Source organism: Protopterus annectens, chromosome 4.part0, assembly GCF_019279795.1.
Source record: "Protopterus annectens isolate FY-2018-M chromosome 4.part0, PAN1.0, whole genome shotgun sequence".
Taxonomy (NCBI): domain Eukaryota; kingdom Metazoa; phylum Chordata; order Ceratodontiformes; family Protopteridae; genus Protopterus; species Protopterus annectens.
Genome location: NC_056733.1, coordinates 544,076,908 through 544,098,970, shown reverse-complemented (window position 1 = coordinate 544,098,970; position 22,063 = coordinate 544,076,908). Strand labels below are relative to the sequence as shown.

Here is a 22,063-nt window from a genome sequence, read left to right as displayed (position 1 = left end):
TGTTTCTGAGCTCATTCACTCTTCACAGATAGATCATCTGACTAAGGGGGGGGGTTTCATCACCCAGGAAGACATGAAGGTGATCTGTACCCTGTCCTGCCTCCGCAAATCCATCCTGCTAATAGGTGAGATATGCCCTCATCCCAGCAGCCTCCAGATGTGGCTCTACTCAGACTAGAGCCATCCACATTTAAGGATAGACTCCAGCTGTCCCACAGGATAAAAAACTATCTGATGGCCCCACTGCCTGGAGTTGCATACATAATTCATGATGCAGACCTCAGGGGCATTTGTAATAATAAACCCTTCCCCTTCTGGCTGACATGTACATCTATTTCTGCATCCCAGATTCAGACTGCAACATCTCCTCCAAAGTAAGGCTACAGAGACTGTTGTGAGTTTGGGACAGTCAAACGCTCACCCTAATTAATGCTGCATGCCACACATCACTCTCTGTAAAAGTAACAGCATTACAGTGAATGGATAATCTCCTTCCTGTATGGGGGGGGGGAGCTGGCATTAGACACTTACTCCCACCCTTCCCTCCACAGCCGGTTCCTCCAGCATTTGGACTGCAAACTGAACCCAGGTAGTCTGCATCACACTCACTGCTTTATTCCTCTTAGCTATCAGCTCTCCTGAGATATAGAGTTTAAAAGACAAAATCCTAAGCTTTCTCCACCTCCACCACAGCTTACTACAAACCTAGCAATTCAGTTACTTATGTTATTTTACATAATGTTACCAATGAAATTAGAATCCATTCTGCACATAAGAAAAGCACTCTAAAACTGCAGCATAGGTAAAATATGGCCATAATCACCCAGACTTACTTTGAAGCATGTTCTGAATGCAGTCATAGTGAGTAAAATAGTATGTAATTTTTGCAGTTGACTGCTCCTTGGGTAAAGTCTCCTTAAGATGTACTTCTAGTCCATTCAAGGATGCCAAGCTGCTGTAGTGCTGTAAAAATTAAAACTAACATCAGATTAACCTAGTCATAACTTCTAATTTTGTTAAACATATGCATGTTGGTTTACACAAAGTCTGGTAAAGAGTTTTCAGACTATGACATTTAGTACAGTACACAAAGGCACACACAAAAAACACAGTGATGCCTAAAACACTTAAAAGTGCTTTGTCACACTTTTGTGACTTACTTTTTACACCAGTCCACCTACCATGGAAAAAGACAATTAAAATAAAGGGGACTGGAGGGAGAACAGGCTATAGCAACAGTGGTGTATTAGAACATCGACTGTTATGATAAGTTTACTTGCACAACTTGCTCAACATAAAGATCACTGTTGCTGTAGCCTAAGTTATTTGGGTAGACAACTACAACATACGTGGTACATAAAATAATGCATCTTCATTATACTGGAAAATGTTTTCAGTCTTAAATACCTTGTGATATTTGTTATCCCTTCGCCAATGAAACTTAGTTTTAACACTGATGATTAAACTCCGTGACAACAAAGGGGAAAACATGAAAGTTGTTCATAAGCATTAACGGAGGTAAGTTGGACATTTGCCTGGAAAAATGATACACCTTTACAAGCATCAGATGTTTTTTATGGTTTGGTGGTCTGTAACTTAGAAATTAATGCTACTAGTTAAAACCTGCATAAGTGCTAGTACGGAAAGGTATGGATTTGACAATGCAGGATGAGAATACTCTCTGCATTGTTTCATTATTATAACACAATATTGGATCCACATCAGTCAATCTCTACTTACTATCTTTAAATTGCTTTACTTTTACTTTAACATATAGCCATGGCCCGTTCCATCCAAACTACTATTCTGACTAGTTAAAGTAGGAGAGCATATTCTTAAGAACTCATAACTTCCGGAAAATTGACATTTCAAAGGCTATATATTGGCAGCATCAACTGGACATTTCAGTAAACATCTTTTCATTTAAAAAAAATATCTCACACTATGATCCGTTTCATTATTCTTCAGGCAAGAGTGTTCTACTTTGAAGGAAATTTGAAACAGTTTAACTAACGCTATATGCACATTTGACTGAATGGGTCATAACAATTTGTAAAGCCTGACAACCTTTATTATAACCACTGCTTGATTGAACTCTGAGGCTTGCTGACCATGACATCATTGGAATCCATCTCAGGAGAAAAGTACTGAACTGCACATGCTATACTTAAGCCTTGATAATCATATATGAATGTATTATTTTTAAATGGAAATTGACTTAAAGGTGCTTCCTGTGGCTCACTTGGGTTTCACCTCCTACTAAGCAATCAATGTCCCCTAAATAAAGGTAGAGAGACAAGATTTTTTGTTATCATCAAAGAACAATAATCGACTGGGTTCCTCATACTGATGATAATTACTTTGTTAGTGCTATACACTGCACTCTTGACAAACTAGCTCTCAATGATCTTATAGTGTTAAGCCATACATATTCCTCAGCCTTAAACATCTGACAATCTAAAACATTTAATGATCTTAAAGAAAAATACCTGGACACAACATAGACCCATACAATCTACCTACCCCTTGTCTCCTTCCGAAAGAGCTGAACACCAAGTAGTTCAGGCTTTGAGATATACATAAATTATTATATAGTAAAAGAGAGTTGGTGTGTGCTAAAATTGCCATGTATTTCGTTTGTAATATTTATGTAATACCTGGAGCTTTTCTCCCCTGGCCTCCAATGAAAATGAGTTGTTAACCCAGTTGGACTTTCCTGGTAAGCAAAGGCAAAATAAAATAAGATGAAATAAAATAAAGTACTCTATAACAGCCATTTCCTTCTCAAAGGATTACACGGGACACCATGCCTATTACTGAATCAAATCTTTGTTCTCAATGTAACCTACTCAAATCAGGAAATTTCTTGAAAAGAAATACGAACTAGATTGGTTCTGATGGCCCCATTTTCATTCTCAAACTCAAAAAACTTGTAGCTTACTCTCAAGTTATCCCACTCAAGCTACTCAGTAAAAGAAAGTTTTAGAGATGGGGCTATAGGACGAATTGTTTCTGATCCCCTCACATAATAGTGTTCTATCTTTGAAAACGTCCTACCAACCCACTGCTATCAGGTTATAGAATGACTAATGAATCAATTAACTCTCAATTCATTTAGAATCAAACAACATACTCTACAATGCCCATCATGGCTTCTGATTGTGATATTTCATCAACAATGCATCACAATCTGTACAATAGTACATCTAGCTAGGTTTAAATGAAAAAAGTTTTTTAATCCTATTCCTTGACCTTTTCAAGGTACTACACAATATAAGCCATGACTGCCACCTCACCCATCTGTCTGAGCTTGGGTGTACAGACAGTTCTACAGTTATGTTCACAATTCTCAGTGCTCAACTTTCAGTCTATATATGTATGTTTTGGCAGCTTATATGTAAAGAATAGCTTGTGCACAGAAGCATGTATACAAACTACATAGACATCACTGCATGCCATGTGCATAAATGGTGGATAACGACAGATCAGAGGAAAATAACTCTACCACCAGGACAGAGTCATACCTTGATGTGCCTGTCTCCTTTCTGTCGTCGTTCTAGAAACTGAGGAGGGCACAATAACTCAAGGGACAGCAGACGGTAGGGGGATCCAAAAGTATAACTGAACAAAAGTAGATATTAATAAAGTTATTTTTGAAAACTAAGATCAAATAAATTATTTATGTCCTTGTAACTAACTTTATTTCTTGTGTACATTTCCCAGGTCTTTGGTGCAGAGAGATAACCCCCCCCCCCCCCCCCCGACTGCAATCTAGACAACCACAGCTCAATTAGCAGCTTGGGTGGGGAAGGAGCAGCTTTTTGCCAGTGTGTTCACCAAGGAGGATAGATTTGGTGTCTCCCCAGCTGTTGGCTCTGATACTTCAGGGGTAAGTAGAGGCTGGCCCCAATAGCAAAGCCACTGTTAATAGAAAGGCATGGGTGTGGTTACCCATGCTTGGATTCTGGCAGCTCATGCAGGCCATACGCAGGAGCATACACACTCCTGCCCAGGGAGAACTGGAAACTCCCTCAGTGATGCAAGTGCCTATGTATCCACCAAGGGTGCAAGGTTAGGGACCTGGAATAAAAGTTCCCTGTCTGCCTCACTGGTGGCTGAGCCATGGACCTCAGTCATCCAGCTGGGACACGCACATCGGCTTTACTGTCTCTTGTCCCTAAGGTGAATGAATGAGTACCAGAGCTCTAACCACAATAGGGGATGAAAGGGAAGCAGTAACAACAGCTTGACTGTTAGCAGGCCAATGGGGCAAAAAATGGGGTCTATATCACATCGAACTCACAGGAGTTTGAACGCTGTAATATCGAACCATGACGTTCAAAACTTAAGAATTACGAAAATACACAGCAGCAATTTTTTTCCCAGGGAAAAAAAATTGCTGTTCCAGTACAAAAAAAAAAAAGTACACTTTAAACTTAAACTAATGAGGGGGGGGGGTGAAGCCCCCCCCACCCCTCTACTTAAATATACCAACGCCGAGATCGCACCACAGTGGTGGAAATAGCAAAGCTGTGAAAACGGCCCACTGATTTTTTTTCCCTGGGGAAAAAAAATCGGTGTTCCGTGGCTTCACTACTTTCGTATTTCAAACATTTGGGTTCGATATTACAACATTCGGACTCCTGTGTGTTCGACGTTGTAATATAAACCCCCCCAAAAATTTTTTATTTTTTTTTATACCACGAGTCTCTTTACTGGGTTTAATTTACTGCCATGCTACAGTGCTATATACATCAATACACCTTATCCTTCTACCCAAATGGAAAATCCTTTTCTAACATGTACACCTACACAAAATTACACACACACACCTTTAAAAAAAAACGTATGTGGCAACACACCAGCCTCTACATTAAGGGCAAAATTCTGCATAGCTGGTAGCTTCTCATCCAAATGACACAAAATCTATAAGACCCAATTTGTGCCTTAAGGGCAGGCTCCTGGCAGATGCCACAGTAACAAACCTGATAAGATAGCATGCAGAAAAGTAAGTCAACATAAGAAGAAGAAAAGCTCAGTTCATTATGACAGAACACAGGCTCTAGAAGCTTCCTTAATGTGTTATTAAAAATAAGGGAAATTGCTTCCACTTGTACCCCCAACCCACAATTTGACCACAAATAGGTCACCTTCTCTGTCAGGTCCAGTGATACCATCTCACCACCAAATTAAATTATCTTTAAGGACTTCTCCAGGGAAAATAATTTAGAGATACTGATTAAGAAAGTACAGTTGTTTAAGTAAAAGTACTGAAATCACCTCACAGCAAGACGTTGTCCCGTTAGATTCCCAGCTAGAGCGTCTTCTGTGTGGAGGCATGCGTGAATGAGCATGCCTTCGTTGAAGGTTGTGCATCAGGGCTGGTAACTCGGCACGTAAAAATCCACTACCAAACATTAACGGACTGGAGTTCCGCTGTGGCGACCCCTAACCGGGATATGCCGATAGACACAGCAACACAGCAACTGAAGTAGCTAAGCTACTTGGGTACACCTTCATGACCAGCCGGCTTTCAAAGCTTTGGGGTGTCTTCCACTTTTTCTGTCTGGAACACGAAAGAAGCCCCATTCTCTTCTGCACTTTTTCCCTAGAATAAAGGAAGACAAGAACCCTGAACTAATAATGTTAGGAAACTAAACCAACAGTAAACTGTTTATAACATGGTATATACACCCACACCCTGGGAAAATAACCAGAAAAAACAAATAAAATAAAGGTGCTGGTGGGATAGGCAGCTACTGCAACTATGATGTATTAGAACATCTACTACTGTTTACTTGTATAACTGCACTATGCTTAATATATAGATCACTCTTGCAGTAGCCTAAGTTATTTGGGTAGACTACCATAAACTTAGTAACTAAGAACGAGAAGGCTAATAAATTAAGACTCCATGTGCCTTTGGAGAATGGTCCTAGCAAATCCTATCCTGGACCTGATGAAAGACTCCAGTTTGTAGTGCTTTGCAAACGTTATGTACACAGGACCAAGCTGCTTCCTCCAAAAAACTTCTATAGTCCTGTCTTTTCCAGGAAAAACACCAAATATGATAAATCCCTTGTGGAATGGGTCTTAACCCTGCTGGAAGTGGCTTATTATGGTGAATATAACAAAAGCCAAGTGTCCTTTCCTCTTATCTTCATAGGAGGAAAACAGCTGATCAGCTTTCCAGAAGGACTGATTTTTGTCTAGGTAGTATATATCAGCTGTATTTGGAGATCCAGTGTGTAAAGAAACTCATCTCCCTTGTTCTTGGTCTAAGAAAGGAGACAGGGAGGTTAACAGTCTGATAAACAGTAAACTCTAAGATCACTTTTGGTATACAAGAAGGATTAGCTCCTAATCCTTATAGTTATATTCACCATAATAATCATGTTGTTCTTAAATACCACTGTCTTTCCAGTTGCCTGCCTTATGTTAATTTGACCATATATCTCATTTCCTCTCTGCTTTCACTGGCTTGTGTGAGTAAGCACAAAATAATCATTTTGTGAAATCACCCCCCTTTAACTATTTAAATTTATTGGCCATTTCTACTGTATTCCATGGTACCGGAATACAAAAGTGATCACCCCCTTTCAATCTATCTTGCTGTTTTAAAAACAGTGACTCTCCACTAAAACTTAACTTTTTATACAGGTAAAACTAAAGTTACCTACTTTCACATCTAACTTCTCTAGTGCACACTGCAGTGTTTAGGATAAACCATTTTTTTTTCATCTTACCTTTAAGCATCCCTGTGACTAGCACTTGCTCTAATACCAGCTGGAAAGCACTAGGAAGCCTTAAACTGATACAATCACTCAACTCTCCTTATTAATAAGGAGAAATTAATTATAGGCACTAAACAGCGTATAACTGCAAAATACCTTGCTAAGGTAAGAGAAAACAGTTCTTGTACTTTAAAAAAAAAAGCACCAAACCAGCCATGTCCAAGGGTCAGCTTCCGTTGATTTCTCCTGTCCACCTGGTGAATCTGGGCATACTGGGGCAATGCAGCAATTGCCTCATGTAAACAGACAACCCTCTCCTCCTACCACCCAACACTACAACCTGTGAGAGATGCACTTACAAAGCCAAACTGGAAGCAAAGCTCTCCCACCCAAGATTGTGCTAGACAGTCAAGAGGAGAAGGTTAATACCCACACTACACCTCAAGCAACACATAGCCCTTCTAAACTCACACCACCAACACCCACACATAGCAACACTAAATCCACATATCCGGAGGCCCTTAACTGAAACCACATATCCGAAGGCCCTTAACTGAAACCTTCCCAAGCAACAAGGACCTCCAAAGCTGAAACGTAAACAAACACCAATCACAACCAAAGTGTCACATAGCTCACAACACCAGTGTGCCACCTAGCAACAGCCCCTAAGGCAAGACAACGTACCTAACACTTTAGTCACAGGTGACTCTATAGTCAGGCACACTGATGTCCCACTCACCAGGATGAACAAGGAGAAAATTACAGTGAGCTGCCTGTCGGGTGCCAGGATCCGCCACATAACTCATGCACTCAAGTCACTCCACAACAAGTACAAATATGACTCTGTCATTGTCCATGTTGGAGTGAATGACTTGTGACGTACCTCCCTGGACTACATGAAAAGAGACATGGAAGAGCTCTCAGATCATGTGGCCCAGGCAGGTATGACCCTAGCCCTGAGTAGCATCCTGCCTTCGCCCAGAATGATACCACAATATAAGGGCAAAATGATTGACTTCATCAATTGGCTTATATATAAATATATATACAAATAAGCTTCTGGTGTAATTCAAAGGGGATCCAGTATCTGTCTGCCTGGGACAACATGATCGACAGACCACAATGCTTTGCCAGAAATGGTCTGCACCTGTCGCCCCTGGGATTCAGGTTACTGGCAAAGGCTCTTGCCACCCCTATAGTGCCTTTTTTAAGCAAAGTTCAAAGGAAAAAACCACCACCGTAACAGGTACAAGCATGCAAAACCTGAAGGTAATGCTACTCAATGCTAGAAGTCTAAACCTCAAAATGCACTCTCTTGAGGCACTCCTAAAAATGGAGAACATCGATATCTGTGCAGTAACTGACACCTGGTTCAAGGCTCCAGAGAGCACCCCTGCAATACCAGGCTACAACTCTTACCACACTTTTCGGCCACCAAACCAGGATCGAAACACTAAAGGTGGAGGAGTGTCCATATTCACCAAGGATATTCACACCACCAGGTTAGTTGCCCAACACGATGTGTCTGAAATTCTCCAGGTGCAACTCACACTAGGTAAGACTGCAATCCAAATTGTAGCTTGCTACAGATCCCCCACCATGCCCCAAGATTCTCACTACACCTTTCTAAACATACTGGAAAATATTACTATACAACCAAACACCCTAATACTGGGTGATTTCAACTATCCTGCCATTAACTGGGAAAACTACTTGTGTACCAACAACTTTGCCCAATGGTTCTTGAAATTCATAAATTCCAATGCCCTGGATCAACTAATCCATAGTCCCACCAGGGGCTATAATTCTAGACCTAGTCATTAACAACATGGGAAATCAATGCTCCACACCTATGGTCACCCCCTCGTTGGTCAGGTCAGACCATAAGCTAATCACCCTTAACATCCACATCCCACCGCCACCCCCCCAGTAAGGAAACCTCTATAAAAAACTTCTCCAAAGCCAACTTCATGCTACTCAAGTCAGAAGTTACAAACTTCATGACAACCATGCAGACTGGAACTGAAAGTTCGACTGCTGAGTCCTACACTAAGGCACTGTATGAGCACATCCACTCATGCATAAATCGTGCCATCCCAAATAGAACCAAGATGCTCTCCTCCAAAAAAAGGAAGTCAATTTGGTGGTCCCCTGCCATAAACAAACTTTACAACAAAAGGAAGAAACTGTTGCAGAAAAGAGGAAAATCGCAGGATGCAAAAAACTCCCTTACCAGCCTCAGTAAGAAGCTGAGATCCCTCATAAAATCCTCCAAAGCTAGTTACAAAAATAAAATTGCCAAAGATTCCAAAGACAACCACAAGGCATTCTACAACTATGTCAAGAATCTAAATGGCAATGCTCAGATCTGCTCTGAGCTACAACAGAAAGTACAGTTGTGTACACTTACCATAAATGTACATGTTCAAGTGTATTCACTGTTGCAGTCATTACATTTGTGTAATCTGCTGGCAGGTTGCCCTCAGTCGGCCTGAATAACAAAGTCTTGGGTCCTGCGTCGGTTGCTGTCTCCTCTTCCATGATGTCAGGTCGTCAGGGGTATAAAACATGCAGTCGACACCATTTTATTCAGTTTTTCTTGCCCCAGATGTCAAGTGCCCCCCAAATGGGGAGCAAAAATATATATATAAATAAACTGTAAATATATAAATGCACTTATAGAAACATAAACTTTACCTTCAACTAAAAAGCAAATACACCACAAAGGCTTTTGAGTATAGTGAAGGAAAGAAAAGGCATAGAATGGGGGATGGTGGGTGGGTAACCCGGACTGCAACTGTGAATACACTCGAACATCTACATTTATGGTAAGTGTACACAACTGTACTATGTTCTTCGCGTTTCACTGTTGCAGTCATTATATTTGGGTAGAATCCCAAAGCTATGGATGGGAGGATGGAGCTAAACAGCATTAAGAGCGGCTAAAAGGCCCTGCAGGACTGCAGTGGCAAAGCCTGCCCTGTATTTAGAGAAGAGACGTAAATGATAATGCTTTGTGAAGGTATGAAGTGAGCTCCAAGTAGCAGCTTCTAGAATGTCTTTGGTTGGGACCCTTCTGAGAAAAGCTGCTGAAGTAGAGGCAGCCCTGGTGGAATGTGATCTGATCCCCCTGGGCACAGGTTTACCATGGTGCAAATAGCAGAAACAAATGCAGTGGCTTATCCATTTAGAAATAGTCTGCTCTGATATAGCAGCAAATGCTACCAGTAGTTGCTCAGACTTTCTCAGAGATTTGGTCCTGTTTAAGTAGAATCTTAGTTGTCTGTGTAGGTCCAATGAATGCAGAATCCGCTCCCCCTTGTTCTGCGGATTTGGGTAAAAAGTTGGCAGGTGAATGGTCTGGTTAACAGCCACACTGGATACCACCTTAGGCATAAAAGAAGGATTGGTCCTGAGGGCCACCCTGTCTGGGTAAAATATGATGAAAGGCTCCACTGCCATGAGAGCCTGTAGTTCTGAAACCCTTCTTGCTGAAGTGACTGCCAAAAGAAAAGCTGTTTTCCAAGACAGAAATGTTATATCCGCAGTAGCTGCTGGTTCAAAAGGAGGCAGGTTGAGTTTTTCCAGCACAAAATTACGGTCCCATGCAGGAGTTGGTGCTCTCCTGGAAGGCCTTAAATTTTGGCCCCTCTAAGATACTGTTTAAGCAGTAGATGAGAAAAGAGGGGAGGCTCTGTGTTGTAATGAGCAGAGATGGCAGAGGCATGGATTTTTATTGAAGAAAAAGATGGGCTCTTGTCAAGCATCTCAGTTAAGTATTGCAAAATCTGAGGAATATTGGGCTTTGCTGTGTCTATTCCTTGTGCTTGGTTCCAAGCAAAGAATCTCTTCCATTTATCAGCATAAGATTTTCTAGTACTAGGCCTTCTGGCTTCCAAAATGACATCCATCACAGATTTACTGAGAGGTGTGGTTTGAATAATTAGTTGATTAGCCATGCTGCAAGATTCAGAGTTTGGAGTGGAGTGTGCAGAATTTGAAAGTTCTGCTGAGACAGTAGATGAGGTACTTGAGGCAAGTACCATGGAGGAAGGTGTGACATATTCCTCAGAAGTGGGTATCAGTGCTGGCGTGGCCAGTCCGGAGCAATTAGGATCATTTTTGTTTTTTCCTATCTGACTTTTAGTAAGACCTTGGAGAGTAGAGGCAGAGGGGGAAAAGGCATAGACTGATAGGTTTTTCCAGCTGAAGGATATAGCATCCACTTTCCATACTTTTTTGTGATGAATTCTTGTGCAGAATTTGTCCAACTGATAATTTTGGGGAGAGGCAAATTGATCTATGCCCAGGCTCCCCATTTTTGTGCTAACATGCTGAAGATTTGTGGATCCAGTTTCCATTCGTGTGGGTCCATAAGATTTCTGCTTAGGTCGTCTGCCAGAGTATTTTGCTTTCCTGGCAGGAACTGAGCTTGCAGATGTATTTGGTAAGTCAAGACTGTGTTCCACAAGGCCATGGCTAGTCTGCAAAGGGGATAGGAATGTGTACCCCCCTGCTTGTTTATGCACCACATAACTGTGGTGTTGTCCGTCTTTATCAGTAGTTGTCCTGGATGAAGTAAGTCCTTGAAGGCTGTCAGAGCATTTTGAACAGCTAGCATTTCTTTCTGGTTTATATGCAGATGCATTTGGTTTTGGCTCCATTTGCCCTGAATGCATCTCCCTACCAGGTGGACCCCCAAAGCATAGTCTGATGCGTCTGTAGTTAGGGTTTGGGTGGCAGGGGATAGAGTGAATGACAGTCCCTTGTTTTGGTGAAATGACTCTGCCCACCAAAGAAACTCCTGTTGCAGGCAGGGAATGAGAGGAAAAAGAAGTTATGTACCTACCATAACGTTCCATGTTAGTTGTCTTCATCTCGCCTTCTTTCTTGCTGGTTGGCCATCTTCTAGAGCTCGAGAGCTGTTTACTGGCTCAAGGCTACCCCTTATCCCATGATGCCTAGCGCTAGCTACCCAGATCTCGTTTGAAATACCTTCACCAAGAATGATGCCACAATACAGAGATAAGATGATCAGCTTTAACAATTGGCTTAAACTCTGGTGTCATTCAAAGGGGATCCAATGTCTGTCTGCCTGGGATGACATGCTGGACAAGCCACGCTGCTTCGCAAGGGACGGCTTGCACCTGTCACCCCTGGGATTCCGGATATTGGCAAAGGCTCTTGCCACCCCCATAGTGCCTTTTTAGGCAAGGCTCAAATTCTAAACCTACCACCCTAGAACACAAAAAGGAAAAAACTAAGGGTAATGCTGCTCAATGCCAGAAGTCTAAATCTCAAAATGCACGCACTCGAGGCCCTTCTCAGTATGGAGAACATCGATGTCTGTGCAGTGACAGAAACCTGGTTCAAGGCTCCTGAGAGCACCCCAGCACTATCAGGTTTTACCTCTTATCATGCGTTCCGCCCCAAAATCCGGACAATACCAAGAAAGGAGGGGGTATCCATATTCATCAAAGACACCCACACCTCAAGACTGGTGGCAACGCACGATGCATCGGAGACCATCCAGGTGCAATTAACCATAGGCAAGACTGCTCTGCAAATTGTAGCATGTTACAGGCCACCCTCACAAACTCAGGAACCTCACATGGCCTTCCTGAAAACACTAGAGGGATAAATGTATCACCAAACACCATCATACTAGGTGACTTCAATTACCCTAATATAGACTGGGAACACTACTCAAGCCCAAACACCCTAGCCCAAAAGTTCCTGGAATTCATAAACTCAAATGCCATGGAACAACTAGTCACCATCCCCACAAGAGGAGAAAACATACTTGATCTCATCATCACGAACATGGGAGCACAATGTTCAACACCGAAGTATACCCCTCACTGGTGAGATCAGATCACAAACTAATCTTGCTGGAGGTCCTCATCCCACCCCACCTGAAATAAAAAGACCACAGTAAAGAACTTCTCGAAGCCGACTTCACACTTCTAAAGACTAGTGTGGTCTCCTTTAAGGCCCCGAGCCGACGGAAAACAGTACTCAAGCCGCTGAATCACTTACAAATGCCTTCTACCAGCACCTGCAGGACTGCATGGATAAGGCAATCCCAAGCAAAACAAAGACTCTTTGTACCAAAGGCAAGCGTCCACTCTGGTGGACCCCAGCCATAAACAAACTCTACAACAAAAGGAGGAAGCTACTACAAGATAGAGCAAAATCCTTAAAAGGTAAGACACCCTTGATCACTATAAGTAAAAACTAAGAGCTCTCATAAAATCATCCAAAGCAAATTTTGAGAGAAAAATAGCTAAAGACTCAAAAGACAATCATAAGGCCTTCTTTAGCTATGTTAGAAACCTGGGAGGAAACTCCCAGATATGCTCAGAACTAGTTCAAAATGATGTGAAGATTACTGATCCTACAGACATTGCCAACATACTGGCTGACAGGTTCAGTGCAAACTTCTCCCCCTCCCCAAAGGAGAGATATCTATACCAAGCGATTGCAGCCCCCAAACATCTCCAACGCCCAAGTGAGAACTGCTCTCTCCAAAGCAAAAACACAGCATCCATGGGACCTGATGGTGTCCCCGGCTGTGTGCTCCACGAACTCAACGAGAATTAAACCCACAGCTAGGACAGCTGTTTAATCATAGTCTTACCTCTGGATACGCACCCAGGAGTGGCGCACTGCAACTGTGGTCCCACTTCACAAAGGCGGTGCCTCCACCGACCCTGGAAATTACCGCCCATTAGCTTGACAAGCCTTATCTGCAAAGCCATGGAGAGGATCATAATGGACCTCATAAATAAAGACATAGGGAATTTGCAGACTTTGGATCCATCCCAGTTTGGCTTTGTCAAAGGCAGATCATGCCTTCTAAACTTGGTTGACTTTTTGAAACAGTCACCAAAGCCATTGATGAGGGAAAGGCAGTCCATACAGCCTACCTCGATCTGGCGAAGGCCTTTGATACAATACCCCACTCGGGTATCATTGAAAAACTCATCAGCTTAAATGTTAACCCATACATCACAAGATGGGTTGCAAACTGGCTGAGTGACAGAACCCACAGGGTCAGAGTTGCTGGCGCCATGTCAGACTCAAAGCCTGTCACAAGTGGTGTACCACAGGGCTCAGTCCTGGGCCCACTCTTGTTTGGCATCTACTTTTCCAGTACAAGCAAACACAGGAGGGTTATGGCTGACAAAGTTTGCAGATGACTGCAAACTGGGCCATAGTAGAAAACACATCTGACACAGATATCCTTCAGAAGGGTCTCACAGAAACGGATAACTGGTGCCAGAGCCATGGCCTAAAGTTAAATGCCAAAAATGCATAGTCATACCCTTGGGAAAAACAAGGTTACCCCTAGCTACCAAACAGGTGGCAATCCACTGAGTACAGAAGAAGTTATCAGGGACCTGGGGACCCAGGTTGATAGTAGTCTGTCATTCGACACCCATGTAGCTAAAGTAGTTAGGAAGACCTTCTACATTGCCCACCTTATCATGAAGGGATTCTCATCTAGATCAAGGGAGGTCATAGTCTCCCTATACTCATCACTCATCAGACCAATGATTGAGTACAATGCCCCATTCGAATGTATCTGACCCGACACTTGCAGCAGCTGGAGAGGCCACAAAAGTTCCTCACCAAAAGGATAAAGGGTCTCAAACATCTGTCCTATGCTGCCCGACTGAAAGAACTCCAGCTCTATTCAGTCGCCACGCTAGCTCAGAGGTGACCTTTGCCTAACATACAAGGCCATGTCAAACCCAGATTTGATGAATATGCTTCACCTCAAAAAATCTAGATCCATCAGAGTCACAAGGGCGGGAGACTTAAACCTCGACACGGCTATTAATAGGACATGCTGGAGGGATAGATTCATCACCCAAAGACTCCCTATGCTGTGGAATAAAATCCCGGTATATGTGAGGCAGAGCACCTCGCTGGCCTTGTTCAAGAGAAATCTTGACCAATGGATGGGAGATCGCAGATATACCCCAGGGATTACCTCAGTGTCACTGCTCAACAGAGGCACAGCAAAATAATGGGTATAGTTCCCCATACTAAAGGGGTGGCGTAAGCCACAAAACTATGGGCTAGGCTTGTAAATGCCCTCGGGCAGATAGCCTAGTATGAACCTATGAACCTATGAACCTATAAATAGCTAACCGCAGACATAGCTATATAAAGGATACCTGCAAACAAAAGGTTAAGCATACCTGTCCTATTCTCAGTCAGTAGAGGAAACAAACCAGAGAATACTCAGCCAGTGAAACCTGAAGTCCTCTCGGTCCAATAGGATAGGAGGATGGAGGGGGGGGGGGGACGCAAGAAAGAAGGCAAGATGAAGACAACTAACATGGAATGTTATGGTAGGTACATAACTTCTTTATGTTAAGTTGTCAATCTCGCCTTCATTCTTGCTGGTTGGGACAGCATCCCTAGCACCTACAATCCTGGGTGGCTCATTGGAACGACTCTTCAGAACAGTGGAACCAAAGTTAGCTCTACTCCTGGAGACCACATCCAACTTGTAATGAGAAATAAAGGTATGAGGATTTGCCCACGTAGCGGTGGCACAGATAGAGTCCATGGGCAACCTAGACTGGAAGGCTACAGAGGTGGCTAAGGCCCTAGTAGAATGACCCTTCAGTTTGATAGGCAAGTCTTTGTTCCTTAGTTGATAGATAAAGGTAATAATGTGAGACAACCACCTGGATAAGGTCACTTTGGAAACTGGGAGACCCTGTTTGCCTCGAGCATAGGAGAGGAATAGTTGGTCAGGCTTCCTAATATCCTTTGTCCTATGCAGGTTGAAACGCAATTGTCTATGAACATCCAATTGATGTAACTTGCATTCTGCCTTGTTGGTGTGGTTAGGAAAAAACACAGGTAGGTCTATAGATTGATTCAAATTATTTTCTGAGCAGAATTTCGCAAGAAAGGACGGATTAGTCCTCAGAGCAACCTTGTCCTTATGAAATACTAATCATGGAGGACAGGCACATAGTGCCTGAAGTTCAGAGACTCGTCTGGCTGAAGTAATAGCTACCAGAAAGAGAGTTTTCCAAGATAGAAACTTAATGGAGCAGGACGCTGCAGGTTCAAAGGGGGCCATAATCAAGGATGTTAGTACCAGATTAAAGTCCCATGGAGGGGATCTCTCAATGGGGGTCTAAGGAGAGAAGTCCCTCTTAGAAAGGCTTTACATAGCTTATGAGACATAATGTTTGCATTAGACCACCCAACATGAAAATTTGAAATGGCCGCTAATTGAACTCTGATTGTAGCAGAAGCGGACCCCGAATGAAAGAGTTCTGTTAAGAACTCCAAGATTTCATGGAGAGTGGCTGTGAAGGGATCTATGTTCCTGGCCTCTGCCCAACAAGAAAAACATTTCCATTTGCTAGCATAAGTTCTTCTAGTGGCAGACTTATTGGAGGAGACAATAATGTCGCGTACTGCCAGGGAAATGTTGGGAAGCCTGGCTAAGGTTGGAAGTGGAGCAACCAAGCTGTAAGCTGGAGTGTTTGAAGAGATTGATGCAGCCCTCCTGATTGATGGATCAGTAGGTCTGGAATCGGATCCAGAGTCCAGGGCTGCTCAAGAAGGTAACAGTGCAGGAACGGGAACCATATCTGTCAACGCCAGTAGGGGGCAATGAGGATCATCTTGCAACCCAACAAAATTGCTTTCTGTATGAGTTTTGGTATCAGGGGAAACGGAGGGAAGGCATAAAGAAGTCCCTGGGGCCAATCGGGACTAGAGCATCTTTGGGAGAGTGACCTGGAAGCAGAAGAAGGAAGAAGTAGTTGCTGCAGTTGGTGTTGAAGGGGGTGGCAAACAGGTCGCAGGAAGGCTGTCCCCATTTGCGGAAGATCAGATCCGCAACTACCTGACTCAGAGACCACTCATGAGGCATGAGAATAGCTCTGCTGAGCCTGTCTGCTATGACGTTGGACGTCCCAGGGATGTGCGTCGCAATCAGAAATCGTTGGGAGGAAATCACCCACTGCCAGAGTCTGAGCGCTTCTCGACATAGGGGCTAGGACCTGGTTCCACCCTGCTTGTTGATGTACCACACCACTGACATGTTGTCCGATTGTATTGCAATGGTCCCAGAAGGGAGAGAGTCCTGAAGAGCTTGCAACGCTAGGAGGACGGCTCTCATTTCTAGGACGTTTATATGCAGATGGTACTCGTGAGTCTGCCAAGTGCCTTGGACTGTCCTTCCCTGATAATGCCCCCCCCCCCCCAATCAGGGAGGTGTCTGTGGTCACTGTAGCAACCGGAGGGGGCTGAATGAAGGGTCTGCCCTGAGTCACTAGAGGGGAGACCATCCACCAGGAAAGGTGTCTTTTGCATGCTTCTGTAATCATGATCATATGAGATATGGGGAGCTGTCGGAAGGACCACTGTGTGAATAGAAGCCACTGAAGGATTCTCATGTGAAAACGGGCCACTGGTATCAGAAGAATTGCCACTGCCATAGAGCCTAGAGTTTGAAGGACATACCTGACTTGTACCCTTTTGCATTGCATGAGGAATTAAACTTGCTGGTGAATTGTGAACACCCTGTCCGAAGGTAGCTTTGCATACATGCTCCTTGTGTCTTAAGTCTGCTCCTATATAAGTAATAGATTGACAGGGCAACAAGGCAGATTTTCGAAATTTATAGTAATGCCTAGCTGACAGCAAACTGAAATTGTATAGTCCCTGGCTTGAAGAAGTTGATGCCTGGTAGTAGCAGTGAGGAGCCAGTTGTCTGGATATGGAAACACCTGGAATCCTTGACACCTCAGGTGAGCTGTGACCACTGCTATACATTTGGTGAACACCCTGGGGGCTGTGGTGAGACCAAATGGCAGAGCTCTGAACTGGTAATGACTGGCTCCCAGCCGGAAGCGAAGGTACCTCCTGGAGTGTCTGTCCATCTTAATATGATAGTACGCATCCTGGAAATCTATGGAGTACATCCAATTGTCCTGACCCAGAAAGGGTAGAATGAACTGTAGCATGACCATTCGAAACTTTGTTCTTTGAACAGACTTGTTCAGTCTGCTGAGATCCAAAATAGGTCTCCAGTCCCCTGTCTTTTTTGGCACCAAAAAGAACCTTGAGTAAGTTCCGGATCTGTGTTGGTCTGCCGGGACTTCCTGGATGACTCTTTTTTCTAGCAGTTTTGAAACTTCTATAACTGCTTGGTCCCTCAGATTGGGTGGAACATCTGGGGGGGACTTGCGAGATGGTAAAGGGGGTTGAAAGAATGGGATTCTGTATCCTCCGGATATGACTGAATGTACCCTTTGTCTTGCTTTAGGTTTAGCCAGGCCTTTGGGTACAATGAAAGTCTTCCCCCGACTGCCTCCAAAGGCAGACAGTCGGGCAACACTTCAGGGATGTTGGAAGGGCTTGTCAGAGAAGGATTCTCTGCTGCCCTGGTTCTGCGGACCCCCTCTGCCATGACGGCGGCGTCTGTTGTTGTTATTTCCTCCTCTGCCCCTGGAGGAAAAATCACTACGTGTGTCAGACGAAGCTCCCTGGGATTTCCTAAACCACATTTTTCCACTCTTCTGACCCTTGGGGTATGGTCTGAAGGAGTGGAAAAACGGACTCCCACGGCAGAGAGAGTCTTGCCTTCCTGCTCACACCTAGTGAGAGTGTCTTTCACCTGTGGTCCAAAAAGAAAGGAACCATCAATGGGAGTGTTGGTGAATGACACTCTAAAGGGTTCCGCAAAGTTACACAGCCGCATCCATGCATGTCTCCAAAGTGCCACACCTGTGCCTGCAGCCCTACTTGCACCATCAGCTGCGTAGGAAATGAGCCTCATGGAGGAGTTGACTACTGAGTTAAGGGTTGCCAGCTGAGAAGCCACTTTAGCCTGAGCTCCTTCAGCTGATGGATCCTGAAGGGTATATATCCAAGCTCTTTCAGGAGATCCCTCTGAAGCTTGGTGAAATGGCATAAGTAGTTCAGTGACCTCATGGAGAAGGACACTGAAGCAAACATTCGCTTCCCGTATCTGTCCATGGTCCTGGACTCCTTGTTAGGAGGATGGACAGAGGAAGAAGTTTCCGCTAACTCCTTTTTATTGGCTGCTGCTACCACTATGGCATCCACGGGAACACCCTTAGTAAGGAACTGCCTGCCTGTCTGGGGGAGCAGTGATAAACTTGCTTGGCCTCCTCAGGGTTGGTTCCACTGTATCCGGGGCTGACCAAGCCCTTCGAGCCACCACTGACATTAGTGGATCGAAGGGCAGAGAAACCCAGGAGGTGGAAGGTTGGGAACCGAACGCATCCAGGAATACGGATTCATCCTCGGTAGGGGCTAGGGTATTCCAGTTTCCCCTCTGCTTAAGCATTTCTAGGATGTCCGAGAAGGAAACATCTTCAAAGGGGGATCTCGGCGACCCTTCCGATTCATCCAAATCCGTATTCGAAGTGACAGACTCGGGGGAGTCAATGTGCTTCCTCTTGCACTTCTTCTTCCGAGGGTGCTCCTCTGAATGATCAGGGGAGGCCTCGGAAGAAGAGGAAATACCCAATGGGGTGCCCTGGAGCGCTGGTTCCCCACGCTTGGGGTATGGAGGAGGGACACAGGCTGACGCAGGCACTACGGGGGACGGAGCCAGTGGGGTCAAAGGTGGAGCTGACTGGGAGGCCAGCACACTCCTCATGACATTGAAGGTGTCCCTGCTAGGATGCTGAGAAGGCTCCGGCTCTGAGGAGACCGGAATCCTCCTCCGCATCGAGGGAGATGGCTCCGAGGCCGATGTAGGAGCTGAGCTCACCTGCGCCGACGCTCCGAGCGGGAGAGTGGGGTCAGACAAGGGTCTGATGCCACTCGCCCCCTTGGAGCCGACGAGGTAGTCCCGGCGCCCAGATCCCTCGATGGAAGGCACCATCGATGGGAGCGGAGCCGATAATCCGAAGGAGAAATAGTTATTGGAGCCGATGGTTCCACGACTCGAACCCCAATAAACTCCAGCTCCGAGCCCAATGGAGTTGGAGGAGGAACATCGATAGAAATGGAAGGAGCTGACACCTGATGAGGAGGGCTGGACAACATTTTGGCCAGTGCCTGCGACTTCAACAACCTACTGACCACTCTCTCCACGTCGTGGTCCAAGAGCCTAGAGGACCGAGAAGAGTGTGAAGATCTATGACTGCGGTCACTCTGCAAAAGGGGAGACTGAGGAGCCGAATGAATGGACTCTAGCGAAGGGGACCTCGGCCTTTTTTAAGTCATTGATGGCTCCGAGGGTACTAGTGGAGCCAACGAGGAAGAAGTCTCCTCGGTACCAGCCGGGACCAAAGAGGTAGTAGGCAAGGCTTGGGCCAATGACGGCTCCGAGCTGGGAGCCAACAATTTGGCCGGTTTAGGGGATTTCACTGGCTGAGCCTTGGCCGGTGAATCCTGAGGCTTGAGAAGACCCCTCAAAATAAGTTTATTCTTGCGCTCCTGCAGAACTCTTGGGCTAAATGCATGGCAGATAGAACAAGAGTCCTGCAGGTGCACTGCGCCTAGGCAATAGACGCAAGAAGTGTGCCCATCGGTCAGAGACATCTTCTGACAGCATGAGTCACACTTCTTGAATCCCGACACTTTGGATTCTTTAGACATATCCAGCAAAAAGAGAATTCACAACTCTAAACTACATTGGCCAACACAGAACACTACCACAAAAAACACAATATAATACACTAAACACACTAAACTAAATCTACTAGTTATTGCCTATAAAATAACAACATTTACAATACAAAAAACCCTAATATGACAAAAAAAAGGCAGATTAATAAAGTTATAGAAGCCTGAGCCAGTAACCATGAACCTCGCAGCTGAAGCGGCAAACGAGATCTGGGTAGCTAGCGCTAGGCATCATGGGATAAGGGGTAGCCTCGAGCCAGTAAACAGCTTTCGAGCTATAGAAGATGGCCGAGTCGGAGCTGAGGATCGGCTCCGATCCCAACCAGCAAGAATGAAGGTGAGATTAACAACTTAACATTCATTGTTTCCAGGCTGTGACAATGTTGACTCCATAAACGTTTTAGGTACGATTGAAGTTTCCTCATATGCAGTCTCGCATATGGAATTAGTAGAATGCAAGATGCCATGAGCCTGCAGAATTTGTCTTGCAGATAACTGGGTTTTTGTTGCCATTTGTTTGAAGTATGTTGTCAGTTGCCTTTGTTTGTCTGGCATGAGGTAAGCTATCTGGGCAGCTGTATTCAAGCTTGCACCCAGGAATGTAATTATTTGAGAGGGTACCAGTTGTGATTTCTTTTCATTTATGGTGTACCCTAGGCATGCTAGAAGCCTTTTTACAAACGCCAGATGTTGAAGAAGAGTGTCCTTGTCCTCTGCTTGATCCAGATAAGGATAAATTTTAATGTTTCTTTGTCTGCAGAATGCAATTACTGGTGCCAGGCACTTTGTAAAGACCCTGGGCGCAATAGATAAGCCAAATGGCAGTGCAGAGAATGGGTAATGCAAAAAGCCTGCTTTGAAGTGGAGGTATCTTCAGCATGATTCCCTTATTGGGATATGCAGGTATGCCTCTTTTAAGTCTAGAGTCACTAACCAAGCATTCTTGCCTAGCATAGGCAGAAGCTGTTGTAAAGTCAGCATTTTGAATTTTGGAATGTCCAGGAACATGTTCAGAATCGATAAGTCCAGTATTGGATGTCATGAATAGTCTTTTCTGGGTACCAGGAAAAGTCTTGAATAAAAACCTTGTCCTTTCTCCTTTTCTGGTACCGGTTGAATAGTCCCCATATCCATGAGGGACATGACTTGCTTCTGGGCCTCTGCCCACTGGTTTTGTGGCAGTTCCAGCCATCCGTTTGGAACTGGCAAAGTATGGAAATGAAATCTGTACCCCTGGAATACTATGTTTAAAACTCACTTGTCCTGGGTAATTAACTGCCAAATTTGAGCATGAAGTGCTAGTTTTCCCCCCAAGGGGACTGCCAAAAGATAAGTGCTTGAAAATGGTAGAGGAAAGTCATTGAGACTGCTTACTATAGGGTTGGGCTTTGTTTCCTCCAGATTTGGAGGTGGAGGCACCCCATTGCTTCGACCTGTAAGAACCCTGTGATTGATATCTGGAGCCTTTTGAGCACCTGGATTTGCCCTGAGTGGCTCTGTTGGACACAGGAAAGGACCAATTTTTAGTAGGCCAGTGCCTACTGAACCTGGGTGGCTGCACTTGCAAGAAATATTTTACAGTTTGCATAGATTTAGCTTTGTCTTCCATTTTCTTCAAAACCTCTTCTGCCTTATTACCAAACAGAGTATCATGCTGCAAAGGGGCATCCAACAATTTAGCT

General features: G+C 44.4%; 1 protein-coding gene across 3 annotated transcripts in view; it reads right to left on the bottom strand.

The window, feature by feature from the left end:
* The window catches only part of HPS4 (HPS4 biogenesis of lysosomal organelles complex 3 subunit 2), a 1,290,848-nt gene that overhangs the window by 146,167 nt on the left and 1,122,618 nt on the right, over nucleotides 1-22,063 (bottom strand). For all 3 annotated transcript variants that reach the window (XM_044068472.1, XM_044068471.1, XM_044068473.1), the window contains exon 12: nucleotides 834-963. In XM_044068472.1, coding sequence (XP_043924407.1) covers nucleotides 834-963 — 130 coding nt within the window. The remainder of the gene's footprint in view (nucleotides 1-833; nucleotides 964-22,063) is intronic.